Source organism: Scardinius erythrophthalmus (assembly GCF_964197995.2).
Source record: "Scardinius erythrophthalmus genome assembly, chromosome: 23".
Taxonomy (NCBI): Eukaryota; Metazoa; Chordata; class Actinopteri; order Cypriniformes; family Leuciscidae; genus Scardinius; species Scardinius erythrophthalmus.
Window position 1 is genome coordinate 10,818,418 of NC_138243.1, and position 19,089 is coordinate 10,837,506.

Below are 19,089 nucleotides of genomic sequence, written 5' to 3' on the forward strand. Positions count from 1 at the left end.
TATGTATGCAAAAAAAAAAAAATAAGAAAGGAGAAAAGAGGGAAAATGCAACTTTAAAAAGAAAGAAAGAAAGAAAGAAAGAAAGAAAGAAAGAAAGAAAGAAAGAAAGAAAGAAAGAAAGAAAGAAAGAAAGAAAGAAAGAAAGAAAGAAAGAAAGAAAGAAAGAAAGAAAGAAAGAAAGAAAGAAAGAAAGAAATGGCAGTGGGGTAATAATATAAATATAAAAATCTCATAAATCAGACATATATCAAATGAATACTTTGTAAGCTCACACACTTTTAAAGTCTTTAGCTTTATAGAGTCTGTACTCTCTATGTACTTAGAAAGTAAAACTTTCTAAAGAAAACTTCTCTCGGGTTTTTATTAGTAAAGCTGCATTTAAGAATGTGAAATTGAGTCATAATATAGAAGTAAATTAATTGAATTAAATTAAATGAAAGCACTTTTCATCCTCTTTAGTATATTCAGTGAAGCCAACATTTTCCCATAAAAGTGAGACAGGTCTTGAGCACTGAATAATTCTCACTCCACAATATAACTGATTAAGTAGAATGGCCGAAATATTTCTCCAAGTTTTGCAGGCCAGCGTCACACCTGTTCCCCCACTCGGTGCAGCCATAAGCCACACCCATTCGCTCATCCATTGGTCAACAGTCCGGCAAACCCCGCCCTCTGAATCAGGGGCATCTCGGCGATTCTGACGCCATTTAAATCCCTGCAAGCCCCGCCTCTTATCCTGTGAGTTTCTACACATTCAATTTGGCCATGGCGATGGGACATCTGAGTCAGTACGCGTCACCTGTAGGATAGTGCCGAGTTAGTCCGTCGAGCATCCGTGCTTCTTCTAACTCACCCTCAGAAGTGCGCTCATGACGAGGAAACAACTTGTGACATCATCTGAAATGTCACCGGACAGCTGAGAACTTCGATAACACTGCCAGGATTTAACCAGGAGGAAAAACTTCGGTTGCCATGTCTCTCCTCTGCGTGAGAGGTGAGAGCTGTTTTCCATGTGTTTTCCAACTTTCCTGTCTTCATGTGTTTGCTCCTGTCATCAGCTCAGCAGGTGTTGTGTTTCTGTAAAAGTTCAGAGGCGCGAGCGTTTTTGGAAACTGTAAACATCTTATTTCCTTTCTCTGTTTTCATGGAATGATATACATTTCATATAAATGAAGTGATGGTGTCAAGTTCCAACAGGTCTGTGACATTACATAATTTGAGGTTTGCTGTAGGTGTGATGATGTAGCTTGAGGGAAGGAAGCAGCTGTTTGTCGTCATGATGTAATGCAGCTCTGCAGCCGAAACAAGAAACATACATTTATAAAACTATTGGAAGGTATTACAAAGAAACTAACATTTCCCAATGTTATATAAACTTCTTTTTAATATATATATTTTTAACCTATTTGGTGTAACTTTTGGTGTGGGAAATAAAAAATACATTTAATTTATTGCAAAAAAGATGTAGCTGATACTTATAATGTGATACGATATCTGTATTATTTTACGCAAAGTTATATGGTAATATTTTAATATAGCATGATATTTATTTTTATATATTTTTATATTAATATATGCATATTTATATTACAGTAACAATTTAAGTATTAAAATAAGTAAATAATAATACATTAAATACTAATTAAAAATGGTTTCACAGTGAATGAAATGAAATATACTAAATGAAACATATCAAATTAAAATAATAAATAACATGCATGTTATAATTTGTTTATAAAATATAGAAATAAAATGAAAATGTATCATTTATTATTTTTGTGATTTAATTGAGTTATTAATTGAAGATTTAGAATTTAGAATTTGCATGTTAATATTTTACGTTATAGTTTGTATTCGTATAAAATATAGACGTCAAATGTATAGATGTATTAATGTATGCATCTTAATGGTTTTTTGAATACTATCTGTTTACTATTTTAAATGCTATATTTAGTGATTTAATTGAGCTATTTTTTGAAGACCATTTTAATTATTGTCAGTATTTTGTATATGATGCTCTCACTCATCAGTGCCCTCTTGAAGGAAAGCAGATCAAAAATATTGTGTGTCATCTGCTCTCATACTCTTTCAGAGATGCACATTCTCCTTTTATCTTTGGTCACCGGCCAGTTCTTTTCTGCGCTCAATGGCAATGCTTGCTTTGCTGTTTGCTGTCTTTGGTGAAAGTGTCTCTGCTCAATGTCCACACAATATAGCTTGAAGGCCGAGTGGGGTGTGGGATGGGATCTGTACACTGGTTGCTCATCCACATCTATGAAGAGGTGCAGGCTAATGTGATTTAAACAGTGATCGGGCTGTTCGACAAAAGAAGACACAAATAAAATAAGCAAATATATTTTATAGTGGGACCAATCATTGTGATACTCTTTTCTTCCCAGTATAGTGGTGCAGGGATGACATCAGAACCCAGAAGTCTAATTCACCGCTGGTTCCTTCGAGATTTTCCTGTTGGGTTTTATAATGGGGGTTTTCGATTTATGTGGAAAATAAAGCCTGTGGTAAGCGTTATACTTAGACGTTTTGTTCTACAAAGAAATTACACACACCCATAGCGAAAATGCAAATTTTGAAGCTGTTATGTTTATTTTTAAAACATTAAAAACGTACAAAGTAACTTGATAGGACATTTTAGAGTGTGAGTGTGTGCAGTGCACGTTGTAGAACAAAACGTCAAAGTATCATCAAGTTTTGTTTACCACAGGCTTTATTTTACTCATTAATTGAAAAACACTATTATAAAAATCCCATGGAAAAAGCTTGAAGTAACCAGCAGCGAATTATAGTCTTCGGAGTTCTGACGTCATCCCTGCACCACTTTATTGTGAGTTGTGACGGATATCCAAATGAAACAAGACAAAATGTAGGGCTGGATTTGATTTTGTCCATCAGGAATTAGTTGGATGGGTGTGGTTTGCTATTGGTGAATGACTTTTGGCTGGATTTGCCGCAGACCGCGGTCAAATCTGTGCTCGTTGCGGTCAAGTATGAGCAGGTCAGCGATATTTTCAAACTTGCTTGATAGTAGGGCTGTGCAATATAATAAATAAATATATATATATATATATATATATATATATATATATATATATATATATATATATAAGGACTGTCAAAAGATTAATCGCGATTAATCGCATCCAAAATAAAAGTTTGTGTTTAAATATGTGTGTGTACTGTGTATAATTAAATTTGTATATATAAATAATACACACACATGCTTGTATATATTTAAGAAAAATGTGTAATTTATATATAAAAAAATTATATTTATATATAATATAAATTATATATAAATATATGCAGTATATACATGCAAATATTTCTTACATATATGCATGTGTGTGTATTTATATATACAAATTTAATTATGCACAGTACACACACATATATTATGTAAACACAAACTTTTATTTTGGATGCGATTAATCGCGATTAATCTTTTGACAGCATAAATATATATATATATATATGTATATATATATATATATATATATATATATATACATATATATATATATATATATACAGTATATTCATGCAAATATTTCTTACATATGTACATGCATGTGTGTATATTTATATTAATGATGTTAACCGATGACCGTTTGACCGATGGTTGACCGTATCAACGTTAACCGATCAAAGTTGTCGGTAGTCGGTTAAAAAAAAAAGTGATCTCTAAATTAGGCTATTATAGACAGTGGACTAAACGCTACTACAGTTAGCCATCTCATTCCAAGATCTTTTTGTGTGAAGTGAACAAATCCCTCACACTCAATTTTTCATAACTCGCCTGTTTGTACTTAATAAACCAATAAAAACATTTGGCGCGAGGTCACAGCGTTTGGGTTCGCGCGCTCACAAGGTTTGCGAAAAGTAAAGGCTACAGGCTAAAACACTCAAGGTTAGAGTGGCGTCTCTTCGGAGCTGTCATTTTCTTAAATGAGCTTCTAACGCTAGACAAACATCATCAGGGCTCCATCCGAATTTGCATACTTTGAAGAAAGTAGGTACTTATTCTGAATAAGTAATTACTTCACGGCCGGTAAAAAAGTATGTTAGTATGAATGTAATCTGGATGTACTACATTCACCATGTTGTCATTATCATGTGACCTACCAGCGTCAGTTGCGTCACTTCACTGCCGTTCACAAATCCTCTCCCGTGGCCTCATGGGATAGTAAAGTGTCCATCGTATGCACACTTCAGGGTACTTTTTGCCTACTCTTTTATTTAAAAAAATGTTTTTATGAGTACTGTGAATTCAGACATACGGTCACATACTGTTTTTCGCTTACTACATAGTAAGGAAGTATGTGCTTGTGGATGCAGCCGAGATGTTGCTGCAAGAGGGAGGTGAAGTTAGTTTGATTAAAGATTATGAAGCACTTTAATAAAGAAAAATAAAAAAAATGATTTGCATGAATATATCATTTATAATAGCCTACATACAGCAATATTTCATAAAAAAAGATCTGTCCATTTGGATTTCATGGTGACTTTAAAGGAATAGTGTGGTTTTTGATTTGGTTTAGGTGCCACCACAGGATTTATTTGCAGCAGACATTCCTAAAACAGAAAGAATCAGTGGAGACGCGTAGATTCGCGCAGATGCAAACGCTTGCATAAGAAATGCGTTCACTGAGGATCTCCAAACAAGTCAATTATTCAGAGAGACAAAGGAAATGTTTGTGCAGGAACCAGACTGTGATTAAATTCCTTAGTGTGTCTCACAAGAGCTTTTTATGGTATAAAATGTCACAACTCTTTTCTCAACAGACTTCCGCTATCCTCAGATTTCACAAATTACAACTTTTACTCGCACGAAAGTTCGGCTTTGTTGGTGGATCACCAGTGTAAACTTATCTGGAACAGGAGGATTTGAGGATTTGGAAGCACATTAACTCAGTAGTACAAAGTAGTGAGGTGAACTTGGATATCCTCTTCTCAGGGTAGATAGCAGAGAACACTGGGTAGGGAGCTTCTGTTGTATTTAGTGCAGGTGAGCGGCCTGAACTGAGCACAGGTTGTAAGAGCTGCCATTTAGATGATGACTTACAGTTCTGCTCATAAGTTTACATAACCCTTGAAGAATATGCAAGATGCTAAAAAAATAAATATATATATATATATATATATATATATATATATATATATATATATATATATATATATATATATATATATATATATATATATATATATATATATATATATATATATGGATCATAGAAATTGCATTAATTGTAGAACTGCCCTTCAGAAGCTGCATAACATGTTTCCCCAAAGACAGAATAAGCCTACAATTTACCCATGCCATCTAATTCAAAAATTTGTACACCCCCGGCTCTTAAAGGGATAGTACACTAAAAAATGAAAATTCAGTCATCATTTACTCGCCCTCAAGCTGTTCCAAATCTGTATGAATTTCTTTCTTCTGCTGAACACAAAAGATGATATTTTGTAGAATGTCGGTAACCAAACAGTTGATGGACCCCATTAACTTCCATAGTATTTATTTTTTTTACTATGAAACTATCCCTTTAATGTATTTTCTGCAAGGGGTGTATAAACTTATGAGCAGAACTGTAGACATCAGCCAAATATTGCCCTCTGTAATGAATTACCTGTGTTTAGACTAACCTAAGAAGCGCTCTGGCCTTCCTGACTCACCGTCCACCTCTTTCATCAGGATCATGGTTTTGTTTCTTTATTTATTGCTGTTCAGACAAAAGGCCTATCTCCATGGTGATGTCATTACACACACAAATGAGCGATCTCTCCACGCATCCACGCAAGACAGACACAAAGAGCGCCCGTGTAGGGTCACATGGACCTACGTTTGTTAGTGTGACTGGTTCAGTCCGATCGCTAGACCCGTGTGTTGTGGCTTTGCAGAATAAACGTACCGGTGCACGTTTGCAGACATTTATCAGATTGTCTTTATCAGAGTCATATGGGGTGCTGATCTGCTGTGTTCACTATGTTTAATTAAAGAGATAAAGGAGCTATTAAATAGGTGGCTTTGCACACTTGTGTTTATGGATTGTGTGTATTTATGAAGCATGCATGCATGGCTGGGTTTTACATCTCTACTGCATTCACTTGCTTACTTGCGACCCCCTGATGTGGGAATGAAGGTTCCTCATGATGTTAGTGAGTTTGAATCATTTAGCGAATATTGTTGTTCAGCACTTTTTCAGAATGAATTACTAAAGGCTCAGAATAAATCATCTGGTTAAATGTTTTTTTAAATGTTTTATTTTATTAAAAATGTATATCTTTAACTACACATTGTATTGATATTGACTGATGCTTCTCTAACTTTAAGTACACAAAAAGTTCAGTAAGTGAATCAAATGTTGATTCGGGAACCTCTCTGACCAGTTCAGTCAGTTTGTTCACTGAAGGATTCGTTAGACTGATTCAGAATGGTACCTTCTAGTGCTGTCAAATCGATTAATCTAACATAAATGCTTGTGTTTATATAAAATGTGTAATATATATATATATATATATATATATATATATATATATATATATATATATATATATATATATATATATATATATATATATATACATATATACACACACATTTTATATATATAATATATAAATATAAAATTATATAAAATTAATATATATATAAAATTATATTTAAATATAGCCTATTATAATGTGTCTGTGTGTGAGTAATAGACATCTATCTCCTCAAATTATTATTATTTTTTTTTTATAATTTCGTATTTGCTTTAGATTCTGGTCCTGATGTCACCTAGACTGCATAGGCTATTGTTTTATTAGCCAAACATACGGTGGCCGAGAGAGCTCAACGTGCTGCAACTGAAGAAAACACATGCAAATAGAAAAACACCCGCAAATTAAGAAAACATCTTCTTCAGTTTCACAACGCATGTGTGCTCTAAATACAGAAACGCGCTGCAAATAACACAGACCACAACGGAAATGTTTCCAGGGGATCCCAATAAGTGACGAACCCGGCTGGGACATGCTTACAGCTCAAAAGTCTACTTTATTTGAATTTATTTCTTTTAACTTTTTTTAACTTTTTTTTTTTTTGCAAAACATACAGAGATGACATATTTATGACATACAACTTTGTATACGATATACAAAATGTATTTATATGTTCAATGTCATCAGAATATAAATGAGAAAAGAACAATGAGCTGAAAACTAAAATAAATAAATAAATAAATAAATAAATAAATAAATAAATAAATAAATAAATAAATAAATAAATAAATAAATAAAAAAGATAGAGAAAAAGAACATAAGGGAAATATGTTAATCTATACATCAGTTACATTGTACAAAAATGTTATGTTTACATTTTCATAAAGAAAAGTTTCATAAGAAATGTTAGGTAATGCAGCGTCCAAAGTTTTAAAGTTGAGACACTCACACACAGATACATAACGCATATTTTAAAAGCTTTTTTGTAAAAAAAAAAAAAAAAAAAAAAAAAGTAGCCTATATATATGTGTGCAGCCGTTATGTTAACAGCATTAATAAGATATTTCTGGTAAGAACAGCTATTCAGCTGATGGACACTGTGCTGCGTTGTCATGGGAACAACCCAGGTGAAAACAACGAGGAAATGACGTTGTCTTTCGTTGCTCCCTTCATCAAGTGTGTTCCAAACGGCTACATAATGGCACACTAGTGCCCTGCTCACTCCAAATTCCGCTGTCTGCCCTTCGAAGGGAGTAAAGTGAAGTCAGAATTGTGAAATATAAACTGGCAATTGCAAGGAAAAATTTCAGAACTGTGAGCTGACATTTTCTCTCAGAATATTGTTTTTATAACTCGCAATTCTGAGAAAAAAAGTTTTACCAGACCTTTTTCTATTTTTTTTATTCCATGGTGGGAACAAACTCCAGAGAAAAGAGGCACTCCCTGTATTGTAATTTATCATAAAAGGGTCATATCTGACCATTGACCATTAAAACCCAAAAACAAAAAATACAAAATGTTTCATTTTAAATGTCTGAAGAAACATTCCTCGGGAGAAAAAAATGAAATATTTAAATATTATAATTGAACTCTTTAATCTAAAGGTAGCGAGTGAGCGTGTGTCTGACGTGAGTCCTCACACTGAAGTGAGTGGGGGGATTGTTAATGTAATCCTCTGGCCATCTGTTGCTCTCTCCGTCCAGTCATCCAGCATCCTCCTCTCTGGCTGCGGGGTCGAAAGTAAACCATACACCGTATGACACACCGATTCCACTTCCTGCTTCGTACACTGTACACTTTCTTGCTTTCCTCCAGTGTTTGTCTGGTCACTTTATAGAGATTGAGAAGTAGTAGAGATTGTGTAGCTGATGTTTTAGTTCATTATTTTTAGTAAATTCTCAGTAGATAATTTTAAATAAATGTTCAATTCATTTCAGCAATTTTATGTACATCTCATTTGCTGTCATTAGTAAGTAGCCTATTTTTAAATCGCTATTTATATCAGCAATTTGCCACCCTGTTCTCTAGATATCGGCTATTGAAAACCTCATAGGGCCTGATCACAACTGTTAGGTTCACTTTTTTGCTGTTTTATGTCAAATGTAAATATTTTGGGGTATTTTGGGAATTTTTGTCCTGCTGAAAAGAGAAAAGACTCTGGAAATCATGGAGCGAGAGAGGCTGAAATGAGTTTTATTTTTTTCTGCTATTTACACTAACTCTGGCCACCATTGTCCAGACAAAATCACAAAAGAAATCCTGCTGATAACAGAGTCAGTGACGTGCAGCTGCAGAGTAAGGGTGTGTTCACACTTTTAGTTTGGTTCTCTAGGTTATTTTAGTCTGAACCAAAAAAAGAAAATAATACATTTAGTCCTTGTTCACACTGTCATTTTTAAGACCGAAATAAAGATCCCAAGTTCTGTCCTTTTTAGGGTTGCATCTGGTCACATAACGTCCTCTTTTTGCTTCGTTTACATGTCTTTGGTCCGTGTTGCGTCCATATTTCAGTCGAACCGCACCAGAGCGAGACCCATCTTTTCAGCGGTCTCGGTCCTCTTGTTTGGTGGCAAGAGGGTTCACATGGCAGCGTTCACACCAGACTGGGTTTAAACAGGTTTTCTTAGAAGAATAACTAGTAGTTCACAAGCTGAAGTACATTCAGGAATAAATGCGAGGAGATTGGACAAACTAACATTCCACAAAGGAGACTCTCAGGAAGTTCCTGTCCAACCGCCCCCTATCTAAACAGCATCTCAGGAAGGCTTGGATCGAAAGTCTTGCATCGGTTTCCGTTAGCACCCCGCAGTAAAGAGCGATGAGTTTCCACTGACACGGTGACCCATACCCTAGGGCTTTAATGAAACCTAATGTCTGTTTCCTCTCAGTTAGAAATGTGGAAAATAGTCATGCACTCGGATATCCTTCGTCACACAGGCTTCCAAGCAAAAAACACAGAATGGTGATTGTCAGATTTGCTTTCTGGGAAATAGACACGTTTGGAACTCTATTTCTTGCATGCATGTTCCTCATTGCGTTGTTAACCTTTGTCTCTCAGTCTTAATCTCAACATCATTATGTCCCACGAGGCTCGTGTTCTTGTGTGCGCTAACTTTCATCCAATATCCAGCGAGAGTTTGCAATACACGTTAGTAATCCACTGTGATGTCTCGCAGCCCGCCGTCCAATCCCAGCATCCATCTGGCATATCCACCCAGCCACGGCCAGCACACGGGGCTCAAGCAGCGATCAGAAGTAATCTGCTCTAAATCACAGCTCAATCTCATAACAGTTATTGTATGGCTGTGGGCTGGGTCTTACATGGAAACAGGAGTATTGTTCAAAATGTGGCTTTTGTTTTTCTAAATTTTCTAAATTCTAAACACAGAAAAGGGCTCAGCAAAAAGTTTTTTTTTCTGCCGGTCATTTTTATTTGCCCTGTCAACATAATTAGTTGTTTTTTATTTATAAATGCTTAATTTTATTTAAATGTAATTTAATTTTATCTTTGCCTTTGTTGTTGGAAAACAATGAAAATTTCAGATTTTCAGCCCATTCTAACGGATGCTTCAAAGATTATCACAAGTCTATCTTGCAATAATTACACCTTCACTTGGTGCTTAGTCTTGATGTATGGCTCTCAAACAAATTCCTTTAAACTGTCAGATTTCTGTCTCATATTTATCTTGGAAAGCATTTAGACTCTTTTTATGATCAAATCTATTCAAGATATCCAATCCATTAAGTATGCCTCATATGTTGGCCGGCTAGGCAATGTTACCCTAGTGATGAGACATTTATATATCACTTTTTTTCTTCTTTTCTTGTTGCGTATTTTATGATTTTTCAACTTCATGCGGTGCATCCTGGGATACTTTTGAAATAGTGTTGAATTAGTTGCAGCTTTTCCTTTACTTTTCTGGCCTGATTCATCAAACAAACAACTGAATAAATAAATAAACGATTAACTACGTGCAATATATGTATGTCTGTATGTGTGTTAAGACTGCACACAAATGTATTACACTGTTTAACTACCTCATTCAGTATAGAGAATAGGATTATGTATTAAGGTACCCACACACTTCAAGACAATTGGGCAGATTTTGGGCCCAATTCTCCCCCTCCGACAATCCGAGGTAAAGTCCCGATTATCTTGATGGTTCTACAGATTATCTTTTCAGATTTTCTTGTGGTGTGAGGTGTGTTAAGAGTGACTGATCTGCTCGGAAGAACGTCGGGCCGCACGGATATCAAGTCGTAAATAGATGTAGATTGCTCTGTAGATTGTCGATACCCAATCAGAAAGTGAGTTGATGGTAGATGGAAGCATAACATTCTCCATGACTTCTTCCAAACCTTTTTCTTTTTTTCCTGCGAATTTTCTGTAAAAAGCAGTCCAAACACTATTATCGCCATTTCTTCTTGCCCGTTGCCTGCCATGTTTGTTTACTCTAAAGTCACGTTTGACCACGAGAGATTTTGTGAGATGTCCCGTGTTCACAGTCGGGACTCTGGTTGTTTGTGATAGGAACAAAACTGTTAAATCTATGATATTTATCATCAGGTTTGTGGTCACACATTTTGAAAATCTAATCAAATTAAAAAAATATTTTTTAGTGTGGGCCAGCCTTTAGATAACGTATCAAATCAAGATGTGAACATAATGTCTAGATCAGGGATGGGCAACTTCGGTCCTGGAGGGCCACTGTCCTACAGAGTTTAGCTTCAACCCTAATCAAACACACCTGAACAAGCTAATCAAGGTCCTTAGGATTACTAGAAAATTACAGGCAGGTGATTTTTTTCAGGGTTTTTCCGAAGTTGCCCATCCCTGGTCTAGATGGAGTGAAATCACTGTAGTTTTTTTTTTGTGTGTGTGCTTAGAATTACTCACTTGGGCTCAGCCATAATTATTTTCTCTGCTGGAGGGTTACGCCAAAAGTTAAATGGATAATTCACCAGAAAAATGAAACTTCGGTCATCATTTAAATACCAAAACTGTTACCAACATTTCTCAAAATATCTTATTTTGTGTTCTGCAGAAGAAACAGTCATACATGTTTAAACAGGACTGAGTAGATGGACTATGCCATTAATGTTTTTTTTGTTTTTTACCTAGACTTGTTCCAGTATACAATATGTAACACTTTTTATGAAATAATAATGTAAATATTTTGTCTTTCTGACCATTCTTATTTTTGTTTTTTATTTCAGTTAAGAAAGCCAAACTCCAAGGACCTCCAGGTAAGCAAATTCTCACATGTTCTTCTAAATACAATTCAGAATTATGTAAAAACAATATTTGCTTTTCTCTGGGCCATGTAAATCGTATGTAAATCATCTTGCTTTGGGGATTTTTGGACAGTGTGACAGTGTTTTTGGTTTTACACTCTCTCTTTTTTTTTTGTGCAACCTAACCTAATACAACACCCCTCAGCTTGTGGTATTTCACATCACATTTCATTTATTTGATGTCCTTGAGGAAGAAACTTTGATTCCTCTCATTGTGGAGTCATGAAGGTTCAGGGGTTCATTTGATAATTGATTCTGCGCTTCTGTTATTCATCTTGTCTGAGTCCCAGAGCTTGTAGCTTGTGAGCTAGTGTGTAAGAACAGTGCAGGTTAAGCCCAAATCCCCACACCCTCCTCATCTGCAAATCCCCACACTGTTGGCCTACACATGGATCACCTAAGCCAGAATACTGTGTCCCTGGACAGGAAGGTGATCTACAGGCACAAAACTGCTCTGCATCAGCTTTTGGATTGTATTGGGACATCACAGGATTCCTCACACCTCGTGTTCATATTTTTTCGCACAGTACGAATGTTGGCTAGAGTTTAAGGGATGTGTGAATCTCTAAACTTATATGCAAATTGAATGATGTATGTCTTGGGCAATGTTTTGGATCTGAAATTAACTCTTAAAAGGGTAGAAAATCCCTAAAATGAAACGTCTGTCATCATTAAATCACCCTCATATTGTTCCATTTACATTTATTCATTTAGCAGACACTTTTATCTAAAGCGATTTACGACTGAGGAATACAACATGCGATTAATCTTAAGAGGAAATAAACACAAGAAGTGCCAGCAATACAAACATTGCTCAGAATAGTACAAGGTAGAACAGAGAAGGACTAAGGAATAGTGAAAGCATCTGGGTTTTTTCTGCAGGTTGCAGTTACTGTAGGTGTGAGTTTATTGAATGTTGTCAGAGATTCAGTTGTCCGGATAGTGTTGGGAATATCATTCCACCAGCAAGAAACAGTGAACGAAAGCATGATTTTGTGCCTCTCTGTGATGGTACCGCTCACTCACCAACCGCAGGCTCCTGGAGGGCATGTAGACTCGTAAGAGAGAGTGGAGGTAGGAGGGCAGAGCCCGTGGCCGTCCTGTAGACAAGGACCAATGTATATGGAGAATAGGAAGGGGTCCTATTTGGAATACCCTTAAAGGGTTAGTTCACCCAAAAATGAAAATTATGTCATTAATGACTCACCCTCATGTCGTTCCAAACCCGTAAGACCTCCGTTCATCTTCGGAACACAGTTTAAGATATTTTAGGTTTAGTCCGAGAGCTTTCTGTTCCTCCACTGAAAGTCAATGGACGGCATACTGTTCACGTCCAGAAAGGCAATACAGACATCATCAAAGTAGTCCATGTGACATCAGTGGCTCAATCTTAAGTTTATCAAGCGACGAGAATACTTTTTGTGCGCAAAAACAAACAAAAATAACGACTTTATTCCACTATTCATTTCCTTCTCTCTGGGCCTCGTAGTGTTTTTGCGCAGCGTGTCTGTGTTGCACGTCACCACGTAGGCTCACTATTGGCCGACGCTGGTCATGTGTGATGCGTGGTGACGTGCAACACAGACACGCTGCGCAAAAACACTACGAGGCCCAGAGAGAAGGAAATGAATAGTGGAATAAAGTCGTTATTTTTGTTTGTTTTTGCGCACAAAAAGTATTCTCGTCGCTTGATAAACTTAAGATTGAGCCACTGATGTCACATGGACTACTTTGATGATGTCTGTATTGCCTTTCTGGACGTGAACAGTATGCCGTCCATTGACTTTCAGTGGAGGAACAGAAAGCTCTCGGACTAAATCTAAAATATCTTAAACTGTGTTCCGAAGATGAACGGAGGTCTTACGGGTTTGGAACGACATGAGGGTGAGTCATTAATGACATAATTTTCATTTTTGGGTGAACTAACCCTTTAAATACCTATAAGGGTACCCTTTGGATATCTGTACATTATGGACACAAAAGAAAATATTTTTGAAAAATGTTTTGGGGCCAGATTTTTTTAAACGGTGCAAATTACTGTGAGACCGCAATCCCATTATAGTGCAGATAGGAGTGGAAAGTTCCGCTTGTGATCTACCGACAATGCGCAGATTAAAGAACACAGACGCAGCAGTTAATTTCCATTATGACTAACGCAATCTACTAAGAGCAGTGCAAATTAGCGCGGGGTCGCAAACAAGCAGAGCCGTATTTAATTAGGTGCGGGTAATCTACTAAACACACAAAAATAATGTTGTTTGGCAAACAATATGTTCGGATAATGTCTTCTGGCATGCCAAATAAAATAACACAAGTGGAGAAAATTCTCTGTGGCTCCACTTTGCAGCAACTTTCAGTCATGTCAAGCACAAAATGACTTAAGACACGCTTTTCAGTAACTTTTCAAAATATATTTTGTGTTCCATAAAAAACATGATTAAGGGGTGGTTTTTTTTAAGCCATTTTGAGATTAAGTTTGAGTACATTTGGAGTATAAAAAGTATAAAAAAAATCTCTCTTTTTTATTGTTTGCATCTCATTTCCTTTATATTCTGCACTAACAATTTACACAAATAGTCTGTCCCTGTGGGATAATAAAATCACAAAATCCTGGTTTATCTGAACCGATGGGCCCACTCCCTCTGAGACTCTTGAACGCTCTTAACTCAGATCACACCCGATCCTGAATGTCCCAATCACTCAGCGCCATCACTTAAACAAACATGCAGCTCGGCACATGTCAGACTGCAATACTGTGTCACTGGCTCTATTGTGTCAGATAGTAAACAGTCTCTTGAGGATAGGCCTGTCGGCCTCTGTCTGTCTGTGATAGGTTGCTCTTTTGTGTTCCATCGCTGGAGAGTGTTTACTTTGGCCAAACAAAACTCAGTGGTTTTAGAGAGGTAGAGCAAGCATTATCCTGATTCTAATGTGTGAATGTATGATCTATAATAGACAGAAATTGCTGGACTGTGTTGCAAGAATATTTGGGTCATATTTTAGTGCTTTTTTTATGCATATTGCATATAACATTTATTACACCAGCCCAAAAAGGGCAGTGGTTTCAGAGGTGGAACAAGTTGTTAACTTTTTTTTTAAACTATTCCTTTTAAGGAGGGGAATAGCACACAAAAATGAACAATGCACAGTAAGGCCAGGAATTTATATTAAGGAAACAAGGAAGGAAATAAGATTAATCATCATTTATCAATAATTCTTTTAGAATTATTATCCGTGCAGTTTAATTATTACCTCAGATTAAGAGAGTGGAATGTACATAGAAATGTTTGTACATTTTAAAAATATTTTTTTTTGTGCTTTATAAAAATGTTTGTGAATTCGTGAAGACAAAAAGCAGTAATATTTTACTTTACACATTCTATTCATGAGGAAAATAATCTTTTTTTCTACAGAGACAGTAATTGAAGAAAACTATATTTCAATACCTTTACTTTTAAAAAACAAATAGTATGCTTGTATATTATATATTTACTTAATGATCGAATAATGATCAAATAAATAAATTCAAGACATTAAGTCATATGTGATGGAGGCATTCATAATAAGACCATGAGTTGAATTGTACGCCTATCTGTGAAAAAAAAAAAAAATTTCCTCATTACATAAACCATAACTTGGTTAAGTATTTTTCCTTAGTCCACCACTGTTCAGCAGAAACTCTTTGTTGATGTAGCATAACTGCAAAAACTGCACACATACAAGAATCCCTCATGTGAACCTGCATACACAACCTGCAAATCCATCCCAAACCTCATACAAGATTCATCAGGATTGTGAAACGGAAATGTCAGCTCTCGATTGTACGCTACCTTTAACTAATTTATTGGAAAACTCAACTGGAGTCAATAATGAATGATGACGTGGTGCAGTCATGAAGAAACAGTAAAACCATCATGTTCCCATGAAACTTCAGACAGATGTTGTTAACTTTTATGAAAGTAGTAGGATATTCAATTCAGAGTTTTGTTTGTTCATTTAGTAGCAAATAAACTAGATATCCATGTCACTTTTGGATGTACAGAAATTCTAGAAGTCTACACCCTTTCCTGCTAAATTATGTGTTTTCTGTCCATCTGGTTGAAGACGTCACTGATGTGAGATTTCTTTCTTTTTTTTAACCATTTTTATTGTAATATCAGGTATTTCAGATAATTTAGATGCTAAAAGCCACATGAAACCAAAACAAACTCTGTTTGGCCGCTTTCCATGTCAGTCAGACCGACCTTTCCTGCCTAAGTGGGTGGTTCTTGTCCAGAATAAACTTAAATCTGGACTAGACTTTATCCTAATCCTCAAAAGTCTGGCTATGCGAGACTAATATGTTTTAAGTTTACAGTTTTACTCACTTGATATGCGCTTCATCTGTAGCTTTTCCCCACCTCGCTTTCTCCTACGCTTCCTGACATAATGGATAATCAGGAGAAGTGCTGAATCCGTAATTGACATCTGAATGAAAAGCAGCTCTCTGCTAATCCGCCCAGGTGTGATGCATAATGTCATAGTTTTGTCTCTAGAGATGCTCATTGATTAGTTCCTGTCAACCCCGGTGTCCACCTGGTTAGAGACAAAGCTTAGAATTGAGGTCATTGGCAGTTCACTGCTTTTTCAATTAAAAGCATCATCATGATTAGAAAATTATTATTTTTTTAGCTCATTATTGCGTTTGCGTTGTTGTGCTATATATAGTGACCCTAAAACTACCAGGAAGTCCTTAAATACTTGAGTTTGAACAATGTATTGTTTTTTTTTTTTTTTTTATTGAAACCCAGCATACATCTTTTTGTGAAATGTTCCAGTGTTAATGCTAATGTCTGTTGTGCTAATGTCAATCTGTTGTGATTTGGTCTACTCTGCTCTGATTGGTCAGATGGCCCAGTCTGTTGTGATTGGTCTACTCTGTTCTGATTGGTTAGATGGCCCAGTCTGTTTTGATTGGTCTACTCTGCTCTGATTGGTTAGATGGCCCAGTCTGTTTTGGTCTACTCTGCTCTGATTGGTTATATGGCCCAGTCTGTTGTGATTGGTCTACTCTGCTCTGATTGGTTAGATGGCCCAGTCTGTTTTGTTTGGTCTACTCTTCTATGATTGGTTAGATTGCCCAGTCTGTTGTAATTGGTCTACTCTGCTCTGATTGGTTAGATGGCCCAGTCTGTTGTGATTGGTCTGATTGGTTAGATGACCCAGTCTGTTGTGATTGGTCTTGTGCTTACAGCGTGTCATAAATTTAACGTCCATTACCATATCTGACTTTCAGCTAACGATGGCATCTGTTTTACCGTATCAGTTGTAGCCAGAGTAATCATCCTTTGGAAGTGCATGCAAAGTGGATTTGCTTTTGCAGCGCAAAAAAATCGTCTCCTCAACATGTCAACAACACAAACCTACTTCAAGGCCTCAGCCACTACTACAGAGTGTTGTACTTTGAGGGTCAAAGTAGATGTTGCTTGCAGGCAGCAACTGAAGACCAGAGGCTTCCATTATGCAAATTCTTTACAAACCTACATAGGTTTAAGCAGGAAGTAAGACTGGAATTACTGTCGACTGGTTTCAGGCGGTTCAGAATCGGTTCTTTCTTTTGGGGGACATTAACTCCATTTATTTTGCACTTTAATCTTTCAAACTTTGCAGACCTTTTACGTTCACAAACAGCTATATTACACACTACATGAAAGCTAATTCCTAAATAAGTATAATAGGGAAACTGAATGCACTACTGAGTTACACATAATAAGACAAGGAACATGTATCAAGAAAGTAAATGGTGTCATTTATTTATTATTTCATGTTGACTTCACTACTAAAGCAGGACAAGCACCTGCTCGTTCTAGCAGGACTCTTATCTTTGTGAATGGATTGGATGGTATTTTTGACCCCTGTGCCTAATGGTTTGTTACATTTTGTTGTTGTGGAGAGGCCTGTTTCTCTTTGTCTCTGTGGAAACCTGTTGAAACAAGGAAACAAACACAGTGAAGCACCAAAGTTTATCAAATCTGTTTTAACAGCTGACGTCCCTTCCACTCTTCTCATGAGCTAGCCCTATTGACATAAAGATATCAAGCTGTGCTTTAATAAAGTAATAGATACAATACATCATTAGTGCTTTCAACTGACATGAAAATGTAGTGTGATTAAATCAATTAGACAATAACATAATAATAATAATAATAATAATAATAACAACAACAACATTTATCATATTTGTGATTTTATTATTACTATCTTAGATTTTTATTTAAATATGGTAGTCATTCATTTTAATTCAATTATTTTTTTGATAAATTGTGTACAATCCTAATAAAAAAATAAATGGGCATCATGCAGATTTTGTGATAAATTTAAGAAGTTTTCTTAGACTAAAATGTTATGGACTTTACTGTTTACTTTAACAACGGCCAGTAAGACAATTGAACATTATTTCTCACTTTTCCAGACAAACTTGGCACAGATTTAGCAGGTGGCATGTAATGCGTCACAATAATATTGAGTCAGCTCCCTGAATATTTAGATGTCTGTTAGGGTGGGAGGAGAGCAGTGGGCGGCACGCTGGCACAGTGTATCATCGGGCACGTGTTGGCCGGCCCCCATCGCTGGCAAACAGGAAATGAAGTGTTGGTTATGTCACTGTCTCAGTAATCCTTCTGCGACAGTAGTGCGTACGTGTGTATATGTGTGTTTGCGTGCATGTTTGTTTGCATGCGTATAAAGGACCGTCCTTATGAATTTACCTTGAAAATATTCAAGAGTCAATTACGTCACACATTTTTTGGAATACTTTAAAAATGCTATTCATATATACAGTAACTTGAATATAACTCTTTAAATTATTTAAATTTCTGATTTTTTGTTATTTTATAATAATAATAATAATAATAATAATAATAATAATTTTTTTCATATCAAATCAAAGTCATGTGGTGTAACCAACATTCAGAAGACTGCAGAAAAACACATAAAACAGGAAGTGATATCACACTAAAGACCCCTGCAGACCCTCTTAACTGTATCTGAAGGCTTAAGTATGAGCAATGGTTGTAATGATGCTTGCCGTAGCTAATTAATAAAATGCTCGCTCTGTGGCACATGTGAGGCAAAAATTCCCAAAGAAATGATGCTAAAGTGATGCTTTTTCAGCTCTGTTGAGGATCTGATGTGAGATTATGGAGGTCAGGGCTCTGTCTGTCTCTCATTGGTGTTGGGGGAGGGGAATCACACTAATCTTTACTCTCACTCAGCACTACAGCATTATTGCTCAGGCTTTATTTAGTCACAGTC

At 36.0% G+C, this 19,089-nt stretch overlaps 1 protein-coding gene across 1 annotated transcript in view; it reads left to right on the top strand.

Moving 5' to 3' along the window:
- Nucleotides 1-733: 733 nt before the first annotated feature.
- unc13bb (unc-13 homolog Bb (C. elegans)) overlaps nt 734-19,089 on the top strand; it is a 93,908-nt gene continuing 75,552 nt past the window's right edge. Inside the window, exons 1-2 of the mRNA XM_081354875.1 lie at nt 734-994; nt 11,719-11,748. Of these exons, the coding sequence (XP_081211001.1) occupies nt 973-994; nt 11,719-11,748 (52 nt within the window). The 5' untranslated portion in view covers nt 734-972. The remainder of the gene's footprint in view (nt 995-11,718; nt 11,749-19,089) is intronic.